At 38.2% G+C, this 21057-nt stretch overlaps 2 protein-coding genes across 6 annotated transcripts; one reads left to right on the top strand and one right to left on the bottom strand.

The window, feature by feature from the left end:
• The first annotated feature begins 733 nt into the window (after nt 1-733).
• On the top strand, nt 734-20135 carry LOC149839157 (uncharacterized). 3 transcript variants are annotated; one of them, XM_090002330.1, is made up of 3 exons: nt 734-1003; nt 1252-1400; nt 11654-11904. In XM_090002330.1, exons 1-3 carry the CDS (start codon nt 892-894, stop codon nt 11726-11728), a joined length of 336 nt encoding a protein of 111 aa, XP_089858456.1. In that variant the 5' UTR covers nt 734-891; the 3' UTR covers nt 11729-11904. The 3 variants fall into 3 exon arrangements, with proteins under 3 accessions (XP_089858456.1, XP_089858455.1, XP_089858457.1); XM_090002329.1 differs by lacking the exon at nt 11654-11904 and adding an exon at nt 19939-20135 and having other exon boundaries at nt 748-1003; XM_090002331.1 differs by lacking the exon at nt 11654-11904 and adding an exon at nt 1495-1726 and having other exon boundaries at nt 748-1003.
• Nucleotides 14635-19559, bottom strand: LOC149839158 (uncharacterized). 3 transcript variants are annotated; one of them, XM_090002326.1, is made up of 4 exons: nt 19509-19559; nt 17249-18372; nt 16090-16234; nt 14635-14901 (listed from the first exon to the last, which is right to left on the bottom strand). In XM_090002326.1, the coding sequence occupies exons 2-4, from the start codon at nt 17781-17783 to the stop codon at nt 14835-14837; spliced, it is 747 nt and encodes a 248-aa protein (XP_089858452.1). In that variant the 5' UTR covers nt 17784-18372; nt 19509-19559; the 3' UTR covers nt 14635-14834. The 3 variants fall into 3 exon arrangements, with proteins under 3 accessions (XP_089858452.1, XP_089858454.1, XP_089858453.1); XM_090002328.1 differs by having other exon boundaries at nt 14635-14886; XM_090002327.1 differs by lacking the exon at nt 19509-19559 and having other exon boundaries at nt 17249-18380.
• Nucleotides 20136-21057: the final 922 nt, after the last annotated feature.

Below are 21057 nucleotides of genomic sequence, written 5' to 3'. Positions count from 1 at the left end.
AAGCAATACTCGCAATTAGTAAATTTTCAATATTAAATCTGTTGCATTTCAAAAATTGGCAAAGTTCCAACTTGGAACTTTATAAGAAAATTTGTGTGCGTTCCCTGTTTGGTAACTGGCAATTGGAGGGAGTTTATGCATTTGGGAAAGTCGCGGACTGGAATTGGCAGCTGCCACGGCTAGGGGATGGTGGTTACAATCCACTTTTTTAATGCAAATTTGAAAAGGTGACAGTCTAACCTTCTTTTTACCAAAGGTAGGGATGCAAATGGTCGGACTCAGGTCGGATCTAAGCATTAGCAAATTCGACCTAATCGAAACTCGCATAATTGGATCTAAATTATCATTAAGAGTCGGATTGGAATCAGCCAAAACGCAACCCAGATCTGACTTGCTTAAAATCCGACATTTATATGTATTTAAATTCAGATTTTAATCGAATTTGGATGCAAAACTTAATACTGAATCCGGGTCTAATCAGATCCAACTTTAGCTACCGAATCTGATTAAACGGAGAGATGATTGTCATTCGTAAATATGTTCCCTTGTGCCGTTAAAATGTTTGATAAAGTCACGATATCCACAGCAAAACGATATTTTCAAGATATTCTGATAACATATCGACATTTTAGCTATTTAGAACAGGAACCAAAATATCGGATATTCACGATATTTTAAAAATGTCGCCTCTGTTTGTCCCTAACTAGAGGCAAGCGCGAACCCAACCCCGGACTCAGAGGGGGTCAGATCAGAGCTTGCCTGTCGCAGCTCGCATCCAACCAGCGACTGCGCCCAGAAGAGGGACTTCAAAAGCGAGAAGAAGCAAGAGGGCGCTCGCTTACAAGAGAGTGAAGAGGAGGGGTATGGTAAGGCAACCCTGAAGGAAGAGTCATGGCGATGTCTGTTTCTCTCTCCAATCGCCTCATCTCTAACGGAGGAGCTCTTTCACCCCTTTTCCTCAGTGGCCTCACGAGATTCTTCTCCACTTCCGATCAATACGTGGGTATGTGCAATCCCATCGTCTCCACTTCTGAATTTGTCCTCGTTTTTTCCTTTCAACCAAACAAAAAAACTCTGTTATCTTTTGTTGGTTGTTTTTCTTTTGATTATTAAGGCATATTGGGGATGATGGTATTTTGTTGGGTGCTCTCGATTCGAGTCTTTTTGGTATTTTGATGGGTGTTCTTGATTTGAATTAAGATTTTGGTTATGTATTCGTTTATCATCTTTTGTGGGGAACATGTATTGCAGTGAAGGTCGGCATTCCGGAGTTCTTGCAAGGTGTGGGGAAAGGGGTGGAGTCCCACATACCCAAGCTCGAGGCTGAGATTGGAGACTTCCAGACGCTTCTGGTCACCAGGACACTGAAGCTGAGGAAGCTTGGGATCCCTTGCAAGCATGTATGTGTCTCGAATCTTCTTCTTTTCCTTTTTGAATGGATGGCTTAATCTATGTGGTTCATGATGTAACCTTTCTTTTTCTTGTTCTACTCAGTGTGTGTCGTGTTCTTGTTTGGTGATAGCAAGTGATATGGAAAAATGAAGAACAGATGAAATCTTTAGATTGATGCAAGACTACCTCAATAAGTGTGTTAATATAAAGTGGATATCATTGGCCTTCTTCTCTATGTTTGGTAGAAAACGATTTTTATACACATTATGGTGAATCCTGTAATCCATAATTGCAAAACACTTTTAGATTCAGAACTGTCTTAATGGTTTTATCTTTGGCAACTTGGTCTCCTTCTGTAGAACTTGGTGGAATCTGGACAAGTTATCCCTTCTGCATAGATGGACCGTCAGCATTGCTCTTTTGGCCCTTTTAAATTCCTATCATTTTGGGGGGAGGCCCTTTTGGCAAAGCTAAGTTGCTCATGCGATTGGTTATTATTGGGGAATTGATCTGCGTTTGGCATCTTCCTTCTTTTGTTAGTTATTGCATTTATTGTGCAGTATGTGAGGGTGGTATGGTGGGGACTGCTGCTTCCACCGATGCCTGTTGCACTTTGCCAAATGCCTTGTAAACAAGACAGCTCGTGCTTGGCTTGTTTAGCGCAACCTGGTCATGAGCTCTGCAGTTAAAAAGCCAGGAGCAGTATGAAGGTTCTCCAATGGAGGCTGTGAAAGAGTAAGGAGAGAGCTGAGGTATGGGAGAACTGGGTGACGAGGAAGGCTTAGACTTGTGATTAGAATGGAATGATGGAGATCAAGAGGTCCGAGGGTTGGGATAGATGGCTAAAGTTGGGAATTGGATGTTGGGTGGAAATTATCAAAAGAGGCTAGTCTTCAACAGATTCTCATAAACAGTCATTTAAAAAAAAATCCTAAATTTTCATAGATATACAACAACAACAACAACAACTACGCCTTCATCCCAAAACAATTGGTGTCAGCGATATGAACCAAAAAAAGAAATTCATTTTGGGTCTTCCACATGAATCCTTTTCCTCCAATCATTTCTATCCAATGCCATGTCCTCGGTGAGGTTCAAAGCATTCATATCCTTTCCTATCATCTCCATCCAAGTCTTCCTAGGCCTACCCCGACCTCTTTTAACTAATATATTTTCCCATTTCTCCAACCTTCTAACTAGAGCATCATTAGGCCTTCGCCGAATATGCCCAAACCACCGTAAACGATTCTCTCGCATCTTATTTTCAATGGGTGCAACACCTACCTTCTTACGTATCTCTTCATTCTGAATCTTATCTTTTATTGTATTTCCACACATCCATCTAAGCATCCGCATCTCAGCTACACTCATTTTTTGAATATGATGTCTCTTGGCAGCCCAACATTCCGTACCATATAGTAAAGCGGGCCTAATAGTCGTCCTATAAAACTTTCCCTTCAACCGCAATGGCATTCTACGATCGCACAGCACTCCAGTTGCACTTTTCCATTTCATCCACCCAACCTTTATCCTATGATTTACATCTCCATCAATTTCTCCATACTTTTGAATGATGGATCCCAAATATTTGAAATAATCATTCACCGGTATTTCTTGCTCACCAAGCTTCACTACACTCCCATCACTACTTTGTTGCTTACTAAACCGACATTCCATATATTCAGTCTTACTCTTACTCAACTTAAAACCTCTAGCTTCCAATGTCTGTCTCTATAATTCTAACTTAGCATTAACCCCAGCTCTAGACTCATCAATCAAAACAATATCATCAGCAAACAACATACACCACGGTACATTTTCTTGAATTGATCTCGTAAGCTCATCCATCACTATCGCAAATAGAAAAGGGCTTAAAGCAGATCCTTGATGTAACCCAACCGTTATCGAAAAATTGGTTGTCACCCCTCCACAAGTGCGGACATTGGTTACTACTCCTTCATACATATCTTTAATTATACTAATGTACTTGAGAGAAACACCTTTCTTCATCATTGTCCACCAGAGAACGTCCCTAGGTACTCTATCGTATGCCTTCTCTAAATCAATAAAAACCATATGCAAATCTTTGTTCCTCTCTCTATATCTTTCCATAAGTTGTCTAAGAAGATGTATAGCTTCCATAGTTGATCTTCCAGGCATAAAACCAAATTGATTCTCCGATATCATGACAACCTTCCTCAACCTAGACTCAATCACCCTCTCCCAAAGTTTCATAGAATGACTCATGAGTTTTATACCACGATAGTTTGTGCAATCTTGTATATCACCCTTATTCTTATATAAAGGCACCAAAGTACTTTTCCTCCACTCATTAGGCATCTTATTTGTTCGCCAAATCAAGTTAAAAAGATTTGTCAACCATTCTAAACCTTTCTCTCCCAAGCATTTCCAAGCCTCGATAGGTATACCATCTGGGCCAACTGCCCTTCTTGATTTCATTTTCTTCAAAGTCTCTGCAATTTCTTTCTTTTGAATCTTGCGCATGAAGTCACGATTTATCTCATGAAAAGGAATGGAGAAGTATCCAAGATCTTGAACATGACTATCATTAAATAGCTTATCAAAATAATCTTTCCATCTCTCCTTAATCTCCTCATCTTTGACTAAAACCCTTTGCGTTTCATCTTTGATACATCTAACCATACCCAAATCCCTCGATTTCCTATCTCTCATCTTTGCAAGCCTATAAATATCCTTCTCGCCTTCTTTGGTATCCAACTTGTCATAAACCTCCTTATATACCTTAGCCCTCGCGTTTCGAACTACTTTATTAGCTTCCTTCTTTGCTATCATATACTTCTCCAAATTCTCATTATCACGACTCTTACTTAGATTTCTATAACACTCTCTTTTAACCTTAATAGCTAATTTGACATCCTCGTTCCACCATGATGTATCCTTACTTAGTGGTGCACCGCCTTTAGACTCACCCAATACCTCCTTAGCCACTATTCTCATGCCACCCGCTATCTTATTCCACATTGATTCTGAATCCTCCGTGAGACACCAATCAACTTCCTTAACTACCTACTCTACAAACATTCCTTGTTTAGCTCCTTTCAGTGCCCACCACTTAATTCTAGGATCTATCCTATGTCTATCCCTTTTGCGGCATTGTCTAATTCTAAGATTTAAAATTAAGACTCTATGTTGTGTAGCTACACTTTCTCCCGGTATAACCTTACAATCGATGCAACAACCCCTATCTCTCTTTGTAAGTAGGAAAAAATCTATCTGACTCGTATTAACCCCACTTTTAAATGTTACTAGGTGAGACTCCCTCTTCCTAAACCAAGTGTTTGCTAAGATCATATCATAGGACAAACAAAAATCTAAAATCCTTTCTCAACTTTCATTTCTTTCTCCTATACCATAGCCTCCATGGATACTCTCAAATCCATCCCTACTAATGCCTACATGTCCATTAAGGTCACCGCCGATGAAAAGCTTTTCTCCATAAGATATCCCTTGTACTACTCCATCTAAATCTTCCCAAAATTGACGCTTAATGGAATCATCTAAACCTACTTGCGGTGCATAAACACTAATAATATTAATAATATCTGTACCTAATACTAATTTAATAAGTAAAATTCTATCACCCTTCCTACGGACCTCAACTACATTATCTATAAACTGACGACTCATAACAATCCCTACTCCATTCCTATTCCTATTTATTCCTGTATACCAAATCTTATATCCCCAAGGTTCTATCACTTTTGCTTTCTCACCTACCCATTTGGTCTCTTGTAGACATAAAATATCAATCTTTCTCCTACACATAACATCTACTAACTCTACCAACTTACCAGTTAAAGACCCTATGTTCCAAGTGGCTAACCTAATTTTATGGTCTTGGACTAACTTCTTTACCCCCACCCGTCCAACAAAGTGAGGGAACCCTTGCCTATTTGACACCACACCCGGGCGCCGGTGTGACGCGTCGCTTGTGGGCGACGACCTAGCAACCCTTGCCCATTTATCACTGCCTCCGGGCCTAGAGAGTACAGCGCGTCGCTCAGTAGGGAACGCCCCAATGAAATTCTCATATTGGTTCATTTTCATAGGGTATGACTAAGTTTTTATGCTGGCTGTCACAGGCCTACCGCAACCCTCCTCCTTTATCCTGGCTTGGGACCGGCAGTGTATAACTAAACAGTTATACACAGGCGGAGTTCTAAATTTTCATAGATATAAAAGACAAAAAAAATTGATCTGTGCATTTGCACAGATGTGATTAAGTATATAAAAGCAGAAATCATGAATAAATGGACCTGGAAAGAAACAAAAGCATTTCTTCCAAAATTGCTGTAAACTGTAAAAAAAAATCTTTTTTCTACACATGCACATCTGCATAGATGTGTTAAAGAAGTAATAACAGCAACAACAACAACAACAACAACTATGCCTTCATCCCAAAACAATTGGGGTCGGCGATATGAACCAACAAAGAAAATCATTTTGGGTCTTCCATATGAATCCTTTTCCTCCAATCATTTCTATCCAATGCCATGTCCTCAGTGAGGTTCAAAGCATTCATATCCTTTCCTATCATTTCTCTCCAAGTCTTCTTAGGCCTACCTCGACCTCTTTTAACTAATATATTTTCTCATTTCTCCATCCTTCTAACTGGGGCATCATTAGGCCTTCACCGAATATGTCCAAACCACCGTAAACAATTCTCTCTCATCTTATTTTCAATGGGTGCAACGCCTACCTTCTTACGTATCTCCTCGTTCTAAATCTTAGCTTTTATTGTATTTCCACACATCCATCTAAGCATACGCATCTCAGCTACACTCATTTTTTGAATATGATGTCTCTTGGCAGCCCAATATTCCGTACCATATAGTAAAGCGGGCCTAATAGTCGTCCTATAAAACTTTCCCTTTAACCGCAATGGCATTCTACGATCGCACAACACTCCAGTTGTACTTTTCCATTTCATCCACCCAACCTTTATCCTATGATTTACATCTCCATCAATTTCTCCATACTTTTGAATGATAGATCCCAAATATTTGAAACAATCATCCACCGGTATTTCTTGCTCACCAAGCTTCATTACACTCCCATCACTACTTCGTTGCTTATTAAACCGATATTCCATATATTCTGTCTTACTCTTACTTAACTTAAAACCTCTTGCTTCCAATGTCTGTCTCCATAATTCTAACTTGGCATTAACCCCAGCTCTAGACTCATCAATCAAAACAATATCATCAGCAAACAACATACACCACGACACATTTTCTTGAATTGATCTCGTAAGCTCATCCATCACTATAGCAAATAGGAAAGGGCTTAAAGCAGATTCTTGATGTAACCCAACCTTTATAGAAAAATTGGTTGTCACCCCTCCACAAGTGCGGACATTGGTTACTACTCCTTCGTACATATACTTAATTATACTAATGTACTTGAGAGAAACACCTTTCTTCATCATTGTCTATCAGAGAACGTCCCTAGGTACTCTATCGTATGCCTTCTCCAAATCAATAAAATCATATGCAAATCTTTGTTCCTCTCTCTATTTCTCTCAATAAGTTGTCTAAGAAGATGTATAGCTTCCATAGTTGATCTTCCAGGCATAAAACCAAATTGATTCTCCGATATCATGACAATCTTCCTCAACCTAGACTCAATCACCCTCTCCCAAAGTTTCATAGTATGACTCATGAGTTTTATACCACGATAGTTTGTGCAATCTTGTATATCACCTTTATTCTTATATAGAGGCACCAAAGTACTCTTTCTCCACTCATTAGGCATCTTATTTGTCCGCCAAATCTTGTTAAAAAGATTTGTCAACCATTCTAAACTTTTCTCTTCCAAGCATTTTCAAGCCTCGATAGGTATACCATCTGGGTCAACTGCCGTTCTTGATTTCATTTTCTTCAAAGCCTCTGCAATTTCTTTCTTTTGAATCTTGCGCATGAAGTCACGATTCATCTCATGAAAAGGAATGGACAAGTCTCCAAGATCCTGAGCATAACTTCCATTAAATAGCTTATCAAAATAATCTTTCCATCTCTCCTTATTCTCCGCATCTTTGACTAAAACCCTTTGTGTTTCATCTTTGATACATCTAACCATACCCAAATCCCTCGATTTCCTATCTCTCATCTTTGCAAGCCTACAAATATCATTCTCGCCCTCTGTGGTATCCAACTTGTCATAAACCTCCTTATATACCTTATCTCTCGCGTTTATCTCTCGCGTTTCGAACTACTTTTTTAGTTTCCTTCTTTGCTATCATATACTTCTTCAAATTCTCATTATCACGACTCTTACTTAGATTTCTATAACACTCTCTTTTAACCTTAATAGCTAATTTGACATCCTTGTTCTACCATGTTGTAGCCTTACCTAGCAGTCCACCGCCTTTAGACTCACCCAATACCTCCTTAACCACCTTTCTCATGCCACCCGCTATCTTATTCCACATTGATTATGAATCCTCCTCGAGACACCAATTAGCTTCCTTAACTACCTGCTCTACAAACATTCTTTGTTTAGCTCCTTCCAGTGCCCACCACTTAATTCTAGGATCTATCCTATGTCTATCCCTTTTGCGGCATTGTCTAATTCTAAGATCTAAAATTAAGACTCTATGTTGTGTAGCTACACTTTCTCTCGGTATAACCTTACAATCGATGCAGCAACCCCTATCTCTCTTTCTAAGTAGAAAAAAATCTATCTGACTCGTATTAACCCCACTTTTAAATGTTACTAGGTGAGACTCTCTCTTCCTAAACCAAGTGTTTGATAAGATCATATCATAGGACAAACCAAAATCTAAAATCCTTTCTCCATTTTCGTTTCTTTCTCCTATACCATAGCCTCCATGGATACTCTCAAATCTATCCCTACTAATGCCTACATGTCCATTAAGGTCACCGCCGATGAAAAGCTTTTCTCCATAAGATATCTCTTGTACTACTCCATCTAAATCTTCCCAAAATTGACGCTTAATGGAATCATCTAAACCTAATTGAGGTGCATAAACACTAATAATATTAATAATATCCGTACCTAATACTAATTTAATAAGTAAAATCCTATCACCCTTCCTATGGACCTCAACTACATTATCTATAAACTCACTACTCATAACAATCCCTACTCCATTCCTATTTCTATTTATGGCTAGGAAAGAAGCATTGTTATTTCTTTCAAATAAGGTCTAAACTGTATAGATTTTTCTTTTTCGATTTATTTTCTTTTTGCTACACAAGCTGAGGGCATAACCAACATGGGGTTTTCACCATAAACCCTTGCCTGTATGGTGTGACAACTAATCCAGGCATCCCATTTGGCCACTTGCAAACTAGAATCTGATTTTTCTAACAGTTAAATATAAGAAATAGAAACTATCAGCGATAAAGCAGACAACCAGAATCCTGGTCAGGTACCCAAATCGTTAATGATATCGTGATTGGTATACCTACTTAATGTTCTAAACTAAGAGAAATATAAATCCCATTTTGAGCCTTCTTGATGCCTGTATATAACTCATGTTCAAAGCACAGTAGCACACCTATTTTTAGGGCATGTCTGTGTCTCACAAAGAAAACCTTTTAGAGCTATGGAAACTCTCAAGATATATCTATCAAAATTTTAGTTATTGCTAGGATATATGTAATTTTAGTATAAATGGCTGTTCATGTCAACTTTTTATTAGTTTTTTTTTATTTCGTAAATGAATCAGTTGGGGGAGAGGCCCCTCCCTTTTGTTAACAAAATCTAGTTACAAAATGTACACCCCCGAGGGACAAAAAATCAGATGATCAAGAATCAGGGGGTTTGTCTTTCCAAAACACAAAACTCCCCATTCCGTATAGAATGAAGTAACAGCAGTGTGGTATTCACACAGGGTTACAATTAGAAACTGTGAGCTTATGAATTAGGTCTACTGACCTGGGGAAGCGAGGTGGATATGCATCTGCCTTCCTTTATCGCAATAATTCAAGATTTTCAGCACTTGTTTGATGTGCATAGGGAAATGACTGACTTGTCACCGGCCCATTCCAGGACCATGTTTTCCAAGCATAATATATCAGAGGAAACCTGATATGATCTAGTCACCTCCTCCTGATCTCACTGTAAATTCCACCCTGCTGCTGGACTGAGTGTGACCTGTTACAACCTGAAGGTTTATCTCCCTCACATCTGAAAGAGGTCATTCATCCGGTACTACTACAAACTTTGCCAAACATTCAACCACCTTGCTGATATTGGGTGACCACTTAATCAACTTTTTAATTGTTAGAATGGTAGATGTATGATGTGGTTCATGAACCTATAATTGTTGAAAAATGGTTCTTCAGAAGGGTTATTATATCGTACATTAGTGAGGTGCACAAAAAACTGAGAGGGAATGCAAATTTACAATTGAAAAACAAAAAAGGAGATAGGAAAATTTAGGAAAAAATATAAAATAATTTGCTTAAAGATTTTGATTACAAGAGAAAAGCACAAAATGATAAAACTACAAAATCAAGCAATTTTTTTTGCTACAACTGTGTTTGATCAACACAATTTTCTTGCATGAAATTGCTTACACGTGTCATTAAAAAGGTTACCTAACTACTAAAAGTCTAAAACTGCCTATTTAACCGCATACTTCAAAGCCATAGTATAATGGATGTCAAGTTGGACACCTGTGATCATTCTGGTTGAGACAAATAAGGAACTTCCTGCTCAAGTCTAGTAAACCTTCCCTCTTACGTGGTTCTTCTATTCTTCCTATTAGTTGGTAGATATTCCTCAGTCCCACTATTAGCAGTTCCCATTGTCTTTTTGTGTCTGGATCTTCTATTTAGAAGGGTCACAGACACTAGGTCTACCACTCCCAACAATTTCAACTTTCTTGGAAGAAGCTTTTCTTTCCATGGTTAAAACATATTCCAGTCTCTAATTCCTGTAGCTTTTGTTTTCTCATTTTACCCCTGTAACTTTGTATAAGCAAATAATTTTGGTCATTTACATCTTTTGTTAAATATTTGGATGTGTGAAGCTACATGCTCCTTTGTGCTGTCTAAATAATGTTTATATTCTTCTATGCAAATTCTATATTTTCAAAAAAGGGGACAAGATTTTCATCTGAAACACAGTGTTCACTTCGTTCACAGTTAAAATCTAACTTCCCAAAAGTTGAATTAAGGCAAGCACTTGGGTATGTTTGGTTGCATCTCATGTGATTTGGAATCATATGAGATTTAGAAAGTGAATCTCATTTCAACAGTACCCCAGAAGGAACCAAACATAAAACTTTTTTGGCACAGAACCCCAAAAGCAAGCCTCACATAACTCAAAAATGAGATTTAAAATGATTCACTTTCTCATGATGTCTCATGAGATTTTGAAAGTGAATCTCTTTTTAACAGTATTTTCACTTTTCAAAAACACACACAAATGTACCCTTAAAGATATTGCATAAGTCGGTCCTTCTAAAGGTCAGATTGGAGAAAAACCTCAAAAAACTCCAACATTTAAGGTATGAAAAAGGAGTTTTTTAAGGTTTTCACTGTTGAAATGACTCATTTAGCCTTAAAAGTCCAACCAAAATGGCTGGGAAAAGAAAACTCGCTGAAAACATAATTTCCAGTGAGAGTTGACTCTTACCATATGAACTGTATTGCTCAATATGTGCTGATGCCATTTGATAAATCATAAAATATGATTTTTATAGTGTTATATGATATCTTAATATTGCTGATTTATCATATTGTATTGTATGATACAGTACAATATTTATAAGATTGCTTACAACATTGCTTGTATGGCCCAACAAAATTGCTGCAATGTGGTTTCAGTTTGGTGTTCTAGATCTCCTCTGAGGTTGCTTTCTCCCATGTTTGTAGAATCATTCTAAATGCTATTGATGTTTGTAAATAACATGATATTTGAAAGATTCAGAATTCTACTGAAGTTCTCTTTTTCTGTCTTTCATGCTTGATGGAAGTAATTTAAGATTCGGGATCCAGGCATGATTGGTTGATGGTGTTTGTGCTGAATTTGATTTTGGATGTCTAAAAAAATGTTGCTACATTTGTTTTCGATCCTGATCGTCCAGTTATATTGATATGTATTAGAACTCTAAATTTCCCATTAGTTTGTGCCAGATGGTATCTTTCTTTTCTAATATAAAGTGCTGAAGATATTTTAAATCATGATTTAATAATATAAAACTGACTGAGATTTGACAAAATTTTGATGTTGCATTGAATTATAGAGGAAATTGATTCTGAAGTTCACCCACAAGTACAGGCTAGGATTATGGAGACCAAGAGCCGAGAGTTCCAAGTAAATCTTCTTTTTGTTTCCCATACCAGAAGTCACCTGAATGGGTGAACTTCTGAACTGGCTGTCATGTTCCTTTTTGAACAGTATGTCTGCAAAACTATTTTCTGATGTCGTCCTCTGCATTTTGCTTCTCTCTTATTTATGGAAAAAATGAATCTGAAATGCAGATTTTAGCTGAAATTCAGGTTGCTCTACTCTCCAGTTTAACGTATCAAAGCTTAAACAGACAAAATGAAATGCAACACAAAGCTATGTTGCGCTGTTTGTTCTTTGATACATCATTTTCATCTTACTTGTAAGCTGAAAGGGGGTCCTTTAATTCCTTTGATTGCCATGAGTGGTTCCCTGTGGAAACAAGAAACAGTAGTGCCTTTTATCAACTCTATCTTGAAGCTTTAACTGCATTCTGTTGTACTTTGGGCAAGAATGTAACAGGCTAGAGGCATTGGGCCCTTTCTCAGTGGCACGAGTAAATTCATATCTACTTGAGTCTATGTTGGGCTTGGTTCATTGTCCAGCTTGTTTGGGCTTAGAAGCTAGGCTCGATGAGGCAGTGACATCTAGAGCTTATCGGATGGATGGCCAGCAACAAACTTAAAAACCTGTATTACGATCAGGGGTACCGGTACCCTGATGTGCTCTCTTTCACTCGCACATTTTCCGATATTTCAAAAAGGAAAGTTTAAAATTCAACAGAACTCGGTGCAGGGCAAGAACACAAATGTGAGATGTATGATCACATTTGCATGTTCTATTTGAGAAGGGGGATGATTCACCGTCATTCCCTTGGAAGTCTGCATGTAGATATGTTTTTTTTTGGCAAATCTGACCATACAGATGTGATCTCCATGGTCAAAAACCTATAAGTAGACTCGGATCAGGTAGAATTTTATAACACGTAAAAAAAAAAAGATCCAAGAGACTATTTGTAGGCTTTTGACCATCGATATCACATCTGTACGGTTAGATTTGCCAAAAAAAAAGATATCTACATGCAGGATTTGGAGGGGGAGAGGTGGGTGGACCATCCCCTTTTTCTATTCTATAGATGATCTTAATTGTGCCATTCTTTTTAGTTAAGAAGGCCTTCCTGCCATTTGGCCATGAAATGGGAAACCGCATTGGTGTGTCACGGAGGGACACCATTAGGGTCTCATGCCTAGGTGATAGGACACGACATGTGACTCTATGACACGTGAACATTAAAATAAAATGTCAAAAATATTTTTTATCAATTGAATAATAAAAAAATTGTCCTTATATCTTAATTCTAAAAACTTTGCATATTTGCTTATTTATGATTATGTGCCATAAACCATCCGGCTATCTCATTTGATGCATCGCTTAGGAACAATTTAACATTCAACAAATGCAACTGGAGTATGATTTGGATGTTTACGGCAATTAAGATAGCTGCAAGTTCTCCTGACCGTTAATTTGAATCCCTAAAGTCGAACTCATCAAATTAAGTTGGTTTAAACATAGCAGGTGCAGATTAGGGATTTCAACGGGTTGGGTTTACCTGGACCCGAACCAAGCCCTATAGGGTCTGGGTATGGTGATAAATAACATGATCCAGGTCTGGACCTAAGGTCCCATTAATATATGGACCCAGGTATAATTTGTGAAATTTTATACCAGACCTGGATCCGACCCAAGTTTTGATTTAAGACCCAGAATTTTTCGTTGTAAAAATGATAAAAAAATATGGTTTTACCAAGTATGGTCTGGGTCTGGTTCATGTAGTTATTATTGGGTCCGGGTATGGTTTTTCTTATAGAGGAGCCAATTAGATCCGGATTTATACCTGATACCATACTTAAAAATGGGGTCCAAGTCTGGTTCCAAACCAAACCTGACCCGTTAACACCCCTAGTGCATACCAACGGGTCTCCACTTGTCTGGTAGGGGCAATTACTGCACGTGTTTGAACGTTGCAAGTTCAAACCCCAATGGTATCGTTGTATAACTGGTAGAGGTCTGCCTAACCCAAGCTTGCCTTTCAAAAAAAAGAAACACAGCAGGTGCAGACTAGGACATTTTGCATCTTACTACGAGATTGACGTCCTTTTTCAGTGGCAACCTGATGGCATTTGACATCACAAGGATGCATTTTTACCCACACCAAGGCGATGTCATTGAAAGCCCTCTACAGAGTTTCACAAATAACAACTGGAAAGATTTGTGGGGGGGGCTGGAAAGATTCGTGGGTGATTATTTGGAGGAAAAAAGAGTTGCATAAAAAGTGTTACAATTCACCCGTTTTCTTTGGAACTGATTATTGTGTTTCGCCTCAAATAGACCATAAACTGCAAGGACAAATAAAGCTCTAACGCCCTACAAAATATTATTTGGTTTAAAGGGATGTTACACAGCAACTCCTTTGAATGTTTAAAGTTGCTTTGTCGTTTGTTTCATGCCCTTTCCTATGAAAAAAAGGGTCTTTCATAGGAAAGAACGGGTGAAACATACATCCCCATAAGAAAGATGTGGTGAAGTCAATATTACAAATGCAAAAAACATCTTTCCCATCAAAATGAGTTCACGCCTCCCTCCATGGAGAAGCACTTTCCCTCCCAAGCATACCTTTCAAGGGAAAGTGGCTTCCCTTGCATGGGTTGTATAACAAACTTTGGAGTTCTCCTTTCAGCAGAAAGTTTCCAAACACATCACAGTAGGCAACAATATCTATAGTCGGTACACTGCAATTTTTGTTTTTCTGGGAAAAGGCAGTCTCTGTACATATGCACAAATGAGTTCACGCCTCCCCCCCATGGAGAAGCACTTTCCCTCCCAAGCATCCCTTTCAAGGGAAAGTGGCTCCCCTTGCATGGGGTTGTATAACAAACTTGGGAGTTCTGTTTTCCGCAGAAAGTTTCCAACACACCACAGTAGGCAACAAGATCTATAGTCGGTACACTGTAATTTTTGTTTTTCTAGGGAAAGACGGCCTCTGTACACATGCACAACATAATAAGTTCACAAAACAAACTATGGCAACCCCAGCTGAGTCGTGGTCATCAGAAAGGGTGAACTTTTTCTCAAACAAAAATTACCCAACTGGAATGACACCCAAAGAAAAACTCTCCATTGAAAGTAATAGCCTTGCTTTATTGTGAACTCCTTTCGTCCATATCTGCACCTGACGTCTGCTCTATAATGCTGCAACAAAAGAACCTGCAATCAGATTTCTGTGACCATAAAACATCAAATGATAGTAACCTCGCTCATGAATAGTCTACTAAAATATTCAAAACTTGTCTTAAACCCAATGGTAGCAATCTCTGAAATAAAAGAACATGAAACCATAAAACATCAAATGATAGTAACTTGGCTTATGAATAGTCTACTAAAACATTCAAATTTTGTTCTCTTAATGGTAATGCCCAATATTACTCTCATGCAATATTTAGCAATCGCTTTCAAGCACTTGACTTTTATAAATGACACATCCAATTTGTTTTCTCCATAATTTTTATGAAAGGAAAAAATAGACTGCAAGGTGTATATCTTCCATGCAAAGAAAAATTAAAGTTTTGCTGCTTCCAAACATTTTAGGCTTTGTTTGGGAGGCGGAGATGGTATTTAATGAGGGTGTAATTAATACTACCCTACCCCCACAGATGTTTGGGAACCCCACTTTGGGAGATGAGGCAGGTGTTGGGAATGGAGATGGGCCATTTTCAACTACATTCTCGCAAGTACATCCTCACAAGCAGGGGCGTAGCTAGAATTCATGTGAGGGGGGGGGGGGGGGGGGGGGGGGGCAAACAGGGGTGTAGCAAAAACAAATTTATTTGTGCGATAGTCGGGGGTTCGGGGCTAGCGCCCCCAAAAAAAATTTTTGAGATAAAATAAAAAATGGCTACAATTATTAATAAAAATCTATTTCATATGGACAAATCAAACTATTTGCTGCAGTCAGGGCTGGGCTAGGACTGGGCTTTTTAAAAAAAAAATTAACTGTTTCGGGAGGCAGGACTGGGCTACAGCCCAGTCCTGCCCCCCCTAGCTACGCCTTTGCTCACAAGGATGTTGACAACTCCAGACTCATCTCCCATTTTCATCTCCACTCCCATCACCCCTCTCATCTCATCTCCAACACCAGCTCCCAAACACAGCCTTAAGAAAGATGGCAACTCAGTCTCCTTAGGAAACAAAAATGTGGGGCATCAAAGAAATACTGCTAATAGTTAGCTTGGCTTTATAAATGGTAAATACACATTGAAGGGGTTTCCAAGGTTTCATATGGAATCTGGTGGTATTTAGGAGTTCAGTACTATCATCTAGGACAAAATAAAAATGCTGCAGTAATCTGTTGGTACAAGAATTGCTTGTCAAAATCCAATCACTATTAGAACCTACCTAGGTGATTCAGATGCAGAAGCAGAAGTGCTGCCTATAGAGTCATTACTGCTGAACTGGACTGAAATTAAGCCTGGCCCTCTTGACATGGCAGGAACAGGCGAACCTTGAAAGTTCACACTAGAATTGCTCTGAGAGAAGACACCTACAAGATTTTAATAAAATAAAGGAAAAAACATCAGGTGCAAATATTATAAAATGAGGCACCAAAAAAAGAGGCACCAGTGACCCAAAATCTTGAACAGGATAGAGTTGGATGACACAAGCAGGTAAGAAGGTAATAGATAAAAACATCCTTTTTAACTACTGTAACACCTTTTTCATTTTGCTCAACTGAGCAGGTCACAAGGAGTCCAAGTACAACCATGACATATCATATAATAGAGGTAGTCATACACAGTGCACCATGGAGCATAAGCATAAACCACATTAATCTTTCTTTTGCCAATTTCTATTGAAAATTTGTGCTTGCATAAGTTTCTCTCTCTCTCTCTCTCTCTCTCTCTCTCTCTATATATATATATATATATATATATATATATAGAGAGAGAGAGAGAGAGAGAGAGAGAGAGAGAGAGAGAGAGATTTTAAAACCAAGCAAATCTTTGAAACGTAAACTATCAAATCAGGCAGCTACATCTAATTATCAGAATGTTAGGCAGCCTTTTGTAAATATCTGATAAGTTAGGCAGATTTTTGAAAAAAGAATTAAAACAAAAGAGGGGGGTGGCCGATGGATCAGGTTTCTGTCTCTTGAAAAAGATAGATCTCCTTTCTTCTCCTCGGACTGGTGAACCACTTATCCCACATGACCATGGAAACAGTTTAAGTCAATTATCATCATAATCGAAAAGGATGTCTCTGCAGAGTTTAGTATTAGCAAATGTAGAGGATATCAATCAGCAACTATGAATAATTCAAGACCTTACAGTAATTGATACCTTATAGAATCTCCAGAAAGGGAGAAACAGAGCAATTGCTTGGACCAAGAAAGAAAGATACAAAAATAACGGTCTAACTTATAGATGTGTACTTTGATCAACAGTATTCATTCAGAAATGCTCAAATCTGATCAAGCTAGAAACACTGCGATATTTGAACAATAGTAAATGGAGGTAATGAAGATATCTCACAACAATGATGGGATGGCGGTAGGTACCTTGCAGAATTATAATTAGGCAAAAGAGAATTGTGATGATCATGGCACAAAGGCTACCATTTGAAGATGGTGCTACTTTGCTGGCTTTCATCTTCTTCAAAGCTTTCATCCTTTCAATCTTTGCCCGCTTCAGCATTGCAAGCTCTGAGAGCTGCTGGACCAACTTCTGATCTGCAGCATCCAACAACAGCGGGCGTGGTGGTTTTGGAGGCTTTTTACAGCTTGGTTTTCTAGGTTTTTCACCTTCAAGTATTTTCACCCTGAAGCTTGCGTTGTCTTCCCCTAATTTTTTCATTGCTGATAATTCTGGTTTTCCAGTATCAGAAACATAGGTTGCATGATTGCACAAATTTGGAGTATCCACACCTCTTACAGATTCATCCAACATCACAAAGCCACTCCAATCTTTTCCAAGTGTTTTCTTTGATTGTTCATTGCCAGAAACAGTAACTTTTGATTCTTCTTCAGCACTGTTGGTTCCACCACTCTCAAGATCCAGGATACACTCACTTTCTATTCTACCAGTCTGATCCATAATTATCCCTCTTCTTTAGCAACAAGAGACCACAATATTCATCATATATACGATATGAGCTTTACTTACAGGCTTCCAGTGATCAGAGGTGCAAAAACCAGCCCTTTTCCAATATTAAAGCTTTTTCAGGCTTCTCACCTCAAATTCATAACCAAATTTTTTGAAGATAAATCCTTTGGGGAGAAGTCAAAACCAAGAAGGTTCATATAGATTGAAAGGACCAAGTAGGATGAACAACTTCAATTAATCTGAATCTCCAGACCACACCTCAGTAAACTAACTGCCTTAACAATCCCACACATATGAGACAAAAACAAGACACCCATAGGACACAACAATAGATTTATGTATATGCAAATTTTACATTCTCTGGGAGCGCCAGAACTAGAAGAACCTAAACTGTGTCCAAAATTTACTCCTCCAAATAGTAGGTGTTTTACAAATTAAGCATTAAAAAATTCAGGCCATGAACCTCAGAAACTCTAATACGTGAAAGCCACCATTTGATAAACATACATTTCAGGTATTCAATCCCCACATTCCAAGCTGGCCAAATTCAACCCTCCACCGCTCTTTGGTTGTTCACATCCTGAAATTACGCCAAAAAACTTTAATTAACAAAACCAAATAAGAAAAAACAACGCAGAATCATATTAAGCCAACCTAATGACGATCTTTTTATGTCATTAGAGTAACAGAAAACCAAAAGGCATTTGGGTGCAGAATTTTTAGGAGCTCTTCACTAGCTGGCTCCTTTCATAAAATCCAGAAGCAAAAGAGATGGATGACTCCATAACCATGACGGCACCATGTGTGTCTTGCAAAAATGCATCAAGACTCACCGGAACCAGAACCCGAACACCTTTACCCATGCCTACCCCTCAATGCAGCTAGAAGCGTAGTCACAATCTCACAATTTTACTCGCCAATTTGCCTTTGTCGTATCAAACAACATTTTTTTAGAAGAAAAAAGGAACAAATCATTTTTTTTATAAACGCAGAAAAACCGTCTTTCTCCCTGAGTTCATCGGCATAAAACCCCAGATCCCTCCTCGCCCATCAGAGAGTACACCCAGCTTCGGCCCTGCAGCAAAGGACAAACATCCATGGGTTTCGAACTCGTGACAACCCATCAACTTGGACGAGAAATTCGTATAATTAGCAGAATTCCTTCTTCGAAGGATTTAGCCGAGAATTTCGCCATTTTCATAAGGATCGGAGGAATACCAACTACTCAAACAAAAGGGAAACCCACCAAACACAACCTTCAGGAAAAATTAACCAACAAAAATATTTAAAATACCAAACAAAAGAAAAGAAAAGAAAAAAACTACAAATGCAACAAGGCACAACCAATAGCCCTAACCCTATCCCAGGAAATCAACCAAAAAACCCCAACCAACCAAAAAACCCACCCCCAAACACCCAAATGTACCTTAAGAAACACCAATCAAAACTCCCCATGACAACCCAAAACCCTAGATTATTACCTCACAAAAACTAGCAGAAACACAAAATAATTCACCATAATAAAGAAAAACCCAAAAAAGCAAAAGAAAAGTTCTAAAAGCATAAAATCACAGAACCCTCAAAAAACCCACAGATTAAGCGCATTGTTTAAAGGAATTCAAAGAAACCAAACAACAAAGGTAATATAAAAAAAAACACAAAAAGAGAGCAACATAATGTGCAACGAAGGAGGTGATAAGAAGAAGAAGAATGTACCTCGGGGGATTGGGAAACCCTGGAGAGAGAGAGAGAGAGGGCGAATCGGCGTTTCCAAAACGTCGGTCTTGGGTGTCTTAAATGCCATCTCTCTCAAAAAATAGTAAAAAACAAAACGGAATTTAATTTTTTTATTGAATGTTTTGAACTTTTGACAGAGGGAAAAGTACAATGAGGATAAGGATGAATCAATTATCCCAACTTTATTTTTGTAAAGTAATTTTGTTTTACTTTTTTAATTTACCAAAAACAGAAAGACAGAAAAGATGGTAGCCTAATGTCAAATCAGGACAGAAAGAATAATACAAAGTAAATACAATTGCACGAAACCACTGATCCCAAACTGTTTTTTTGTGAGGACAATCCCAACCTGCTATTTTTTATAATGTCTCTCTTTGCTGTTATTGCTGATGTTCCTTTCTGTTCTTAGGTGTTGTTCCCATTGTGGGGATTAATAATGGCTGACTGCATGGCTGGGGATGGTTGTGAAGTCAAGCAATTTGGTATGGCTCAGTGGGGTTATGTGTAAAATTTTATATAGTAATGTTATATGCAAATGTAGATATCTATAGTTACACAATAAGTGGAAAATGAAAACCTCCCAATGAAAAACCCTTCCAAACCCTCCTTTTTATTGGATTTTTTGTATTTCTTTCAAAATTCTGACAGGACATATGTGATCTATAATGCTTGTTTTTATAGGAATCATTGGAGCATTTTATTATGATGCATGGATAAGTTTTGATAAGTTTCAAAATCAACGACTTACAATTTTCATAAATTTTAGAGGCTCTCAATATCATCTTTCTATCCAAAATTCATGATCCAAGTCGACATGCTAAACACATCTGTACGGTCTTAATTTAAAAAAAAAAAACACCACAAATTTTTATTGGGGAGGTTTGGGAGGGTTTCCTTTGAACAGGTTTTCATACCATTCCCCCACAATAAGTTATTCATGTTTATTAACGTTAACAATAATACTTAAAAAAATATAAACACCCTTTTAGCCTATTGTTGGTACATCACCTAAAGCAAATATGAACACCCTTTATCCAATTGTTGGTGCACCACCTAAAGCACATATGAACACGTTTTAGCCAATTGTTGATGCACCACCTAAAGTTCATACACATCAGACCTCATACACATCAGACCCGACCCAATGCCGATTAAAGTTTTCCTTTTAAGATGCTTATAGGGCACGTTTGGAAGAGAGAGAAACTCTAAGAAAGTTTTGCCTATGATAGTTTTTTATAAGAGAAGTTTTTCAAAAAAAAGTTTTTTTTTTGCCTAAAGGGGGGGAGGGGGGCTATGCTTGTCTGGTAGGAGCAGCTAGTGTCATCTTGTGTCCGGATGTTGCAAGTTCAAAACCCAATGGTATAGTTGTATAACTGGTAGGGGTCTGCTTAACCCCAACTTGTCTTTCAAAAAAATAAAAATAAAATAAAGTGAGAAAATATGAAAAAATGAGAGAGAGAGGAGTGTTGGTAATTGTGGTGGTAAGATGGGTGGTGAGGAATGTAAGATGATATCCCCCCCCCCCTTC

The sequence above is a fragment of the Nuphar pumila genome, chromosome 4 (assembly GCF_984573655.1).
Source record: "Nuphar pumila chromosome 4, dmNupPumi1.hap1.1, whole genome shotgun sequence".
Taxonomy (NCBI): Eukaryota; Viridiplantae; Streptophyta; class Magnoliopsida; order Nymphaeales; family Nymphaeaceae; genus Nuphar; species Nuphar pumila.
The sequence above is the reverse complement of the archived record's forward strand: the minus strand, read 5'-3'. Positions and strand labels throughout refer to the sequence as shown.

Coding starts and splice junctions, on each gene's coding strand:
- LOC149839157 (XM_090002329.1), top strand. CDS start 892: ATGGCGATGTCTGTTTCTCTCTCCAATCGCCTCATCTCTAACGGAGGA. Junction 1,004..1,251: donor CACTTCCGATCAATACGTGG/GTATGTGCAATC, acceptor CATGTATTGCAG/TGAAGGTCGGCATTCCGGAG. Junction 1,401..19,938: donor TTGGGATCCCTTGCAAGCAT/GTATGTGTCTCG, acceptor TTCTGTTCTTAG/GTGTTGTTCCCATTGTGGGG.
- LOC149839158 (XM_090002326.1), bottom strand. CDS start 17,783: ATGGATCAGACTGGTAGAATAGAAAGTGAGTGTATCCTGGATCTTGAG. Junction 16,235..17,248: donor CCTAATTATAATTCTGCAAG/GTACCTACCGCC, acceptor AAAATCTTGTAG/GTGTCTTCTCTCAGAGCAAT. Junction 14,902..16,089: donor TCTGCATCTGAATCACCTAG/GTAGGTTCTAAT, acceptor ATCTGATTGCAG/GTTCTTTTGTTGCAGCATTA.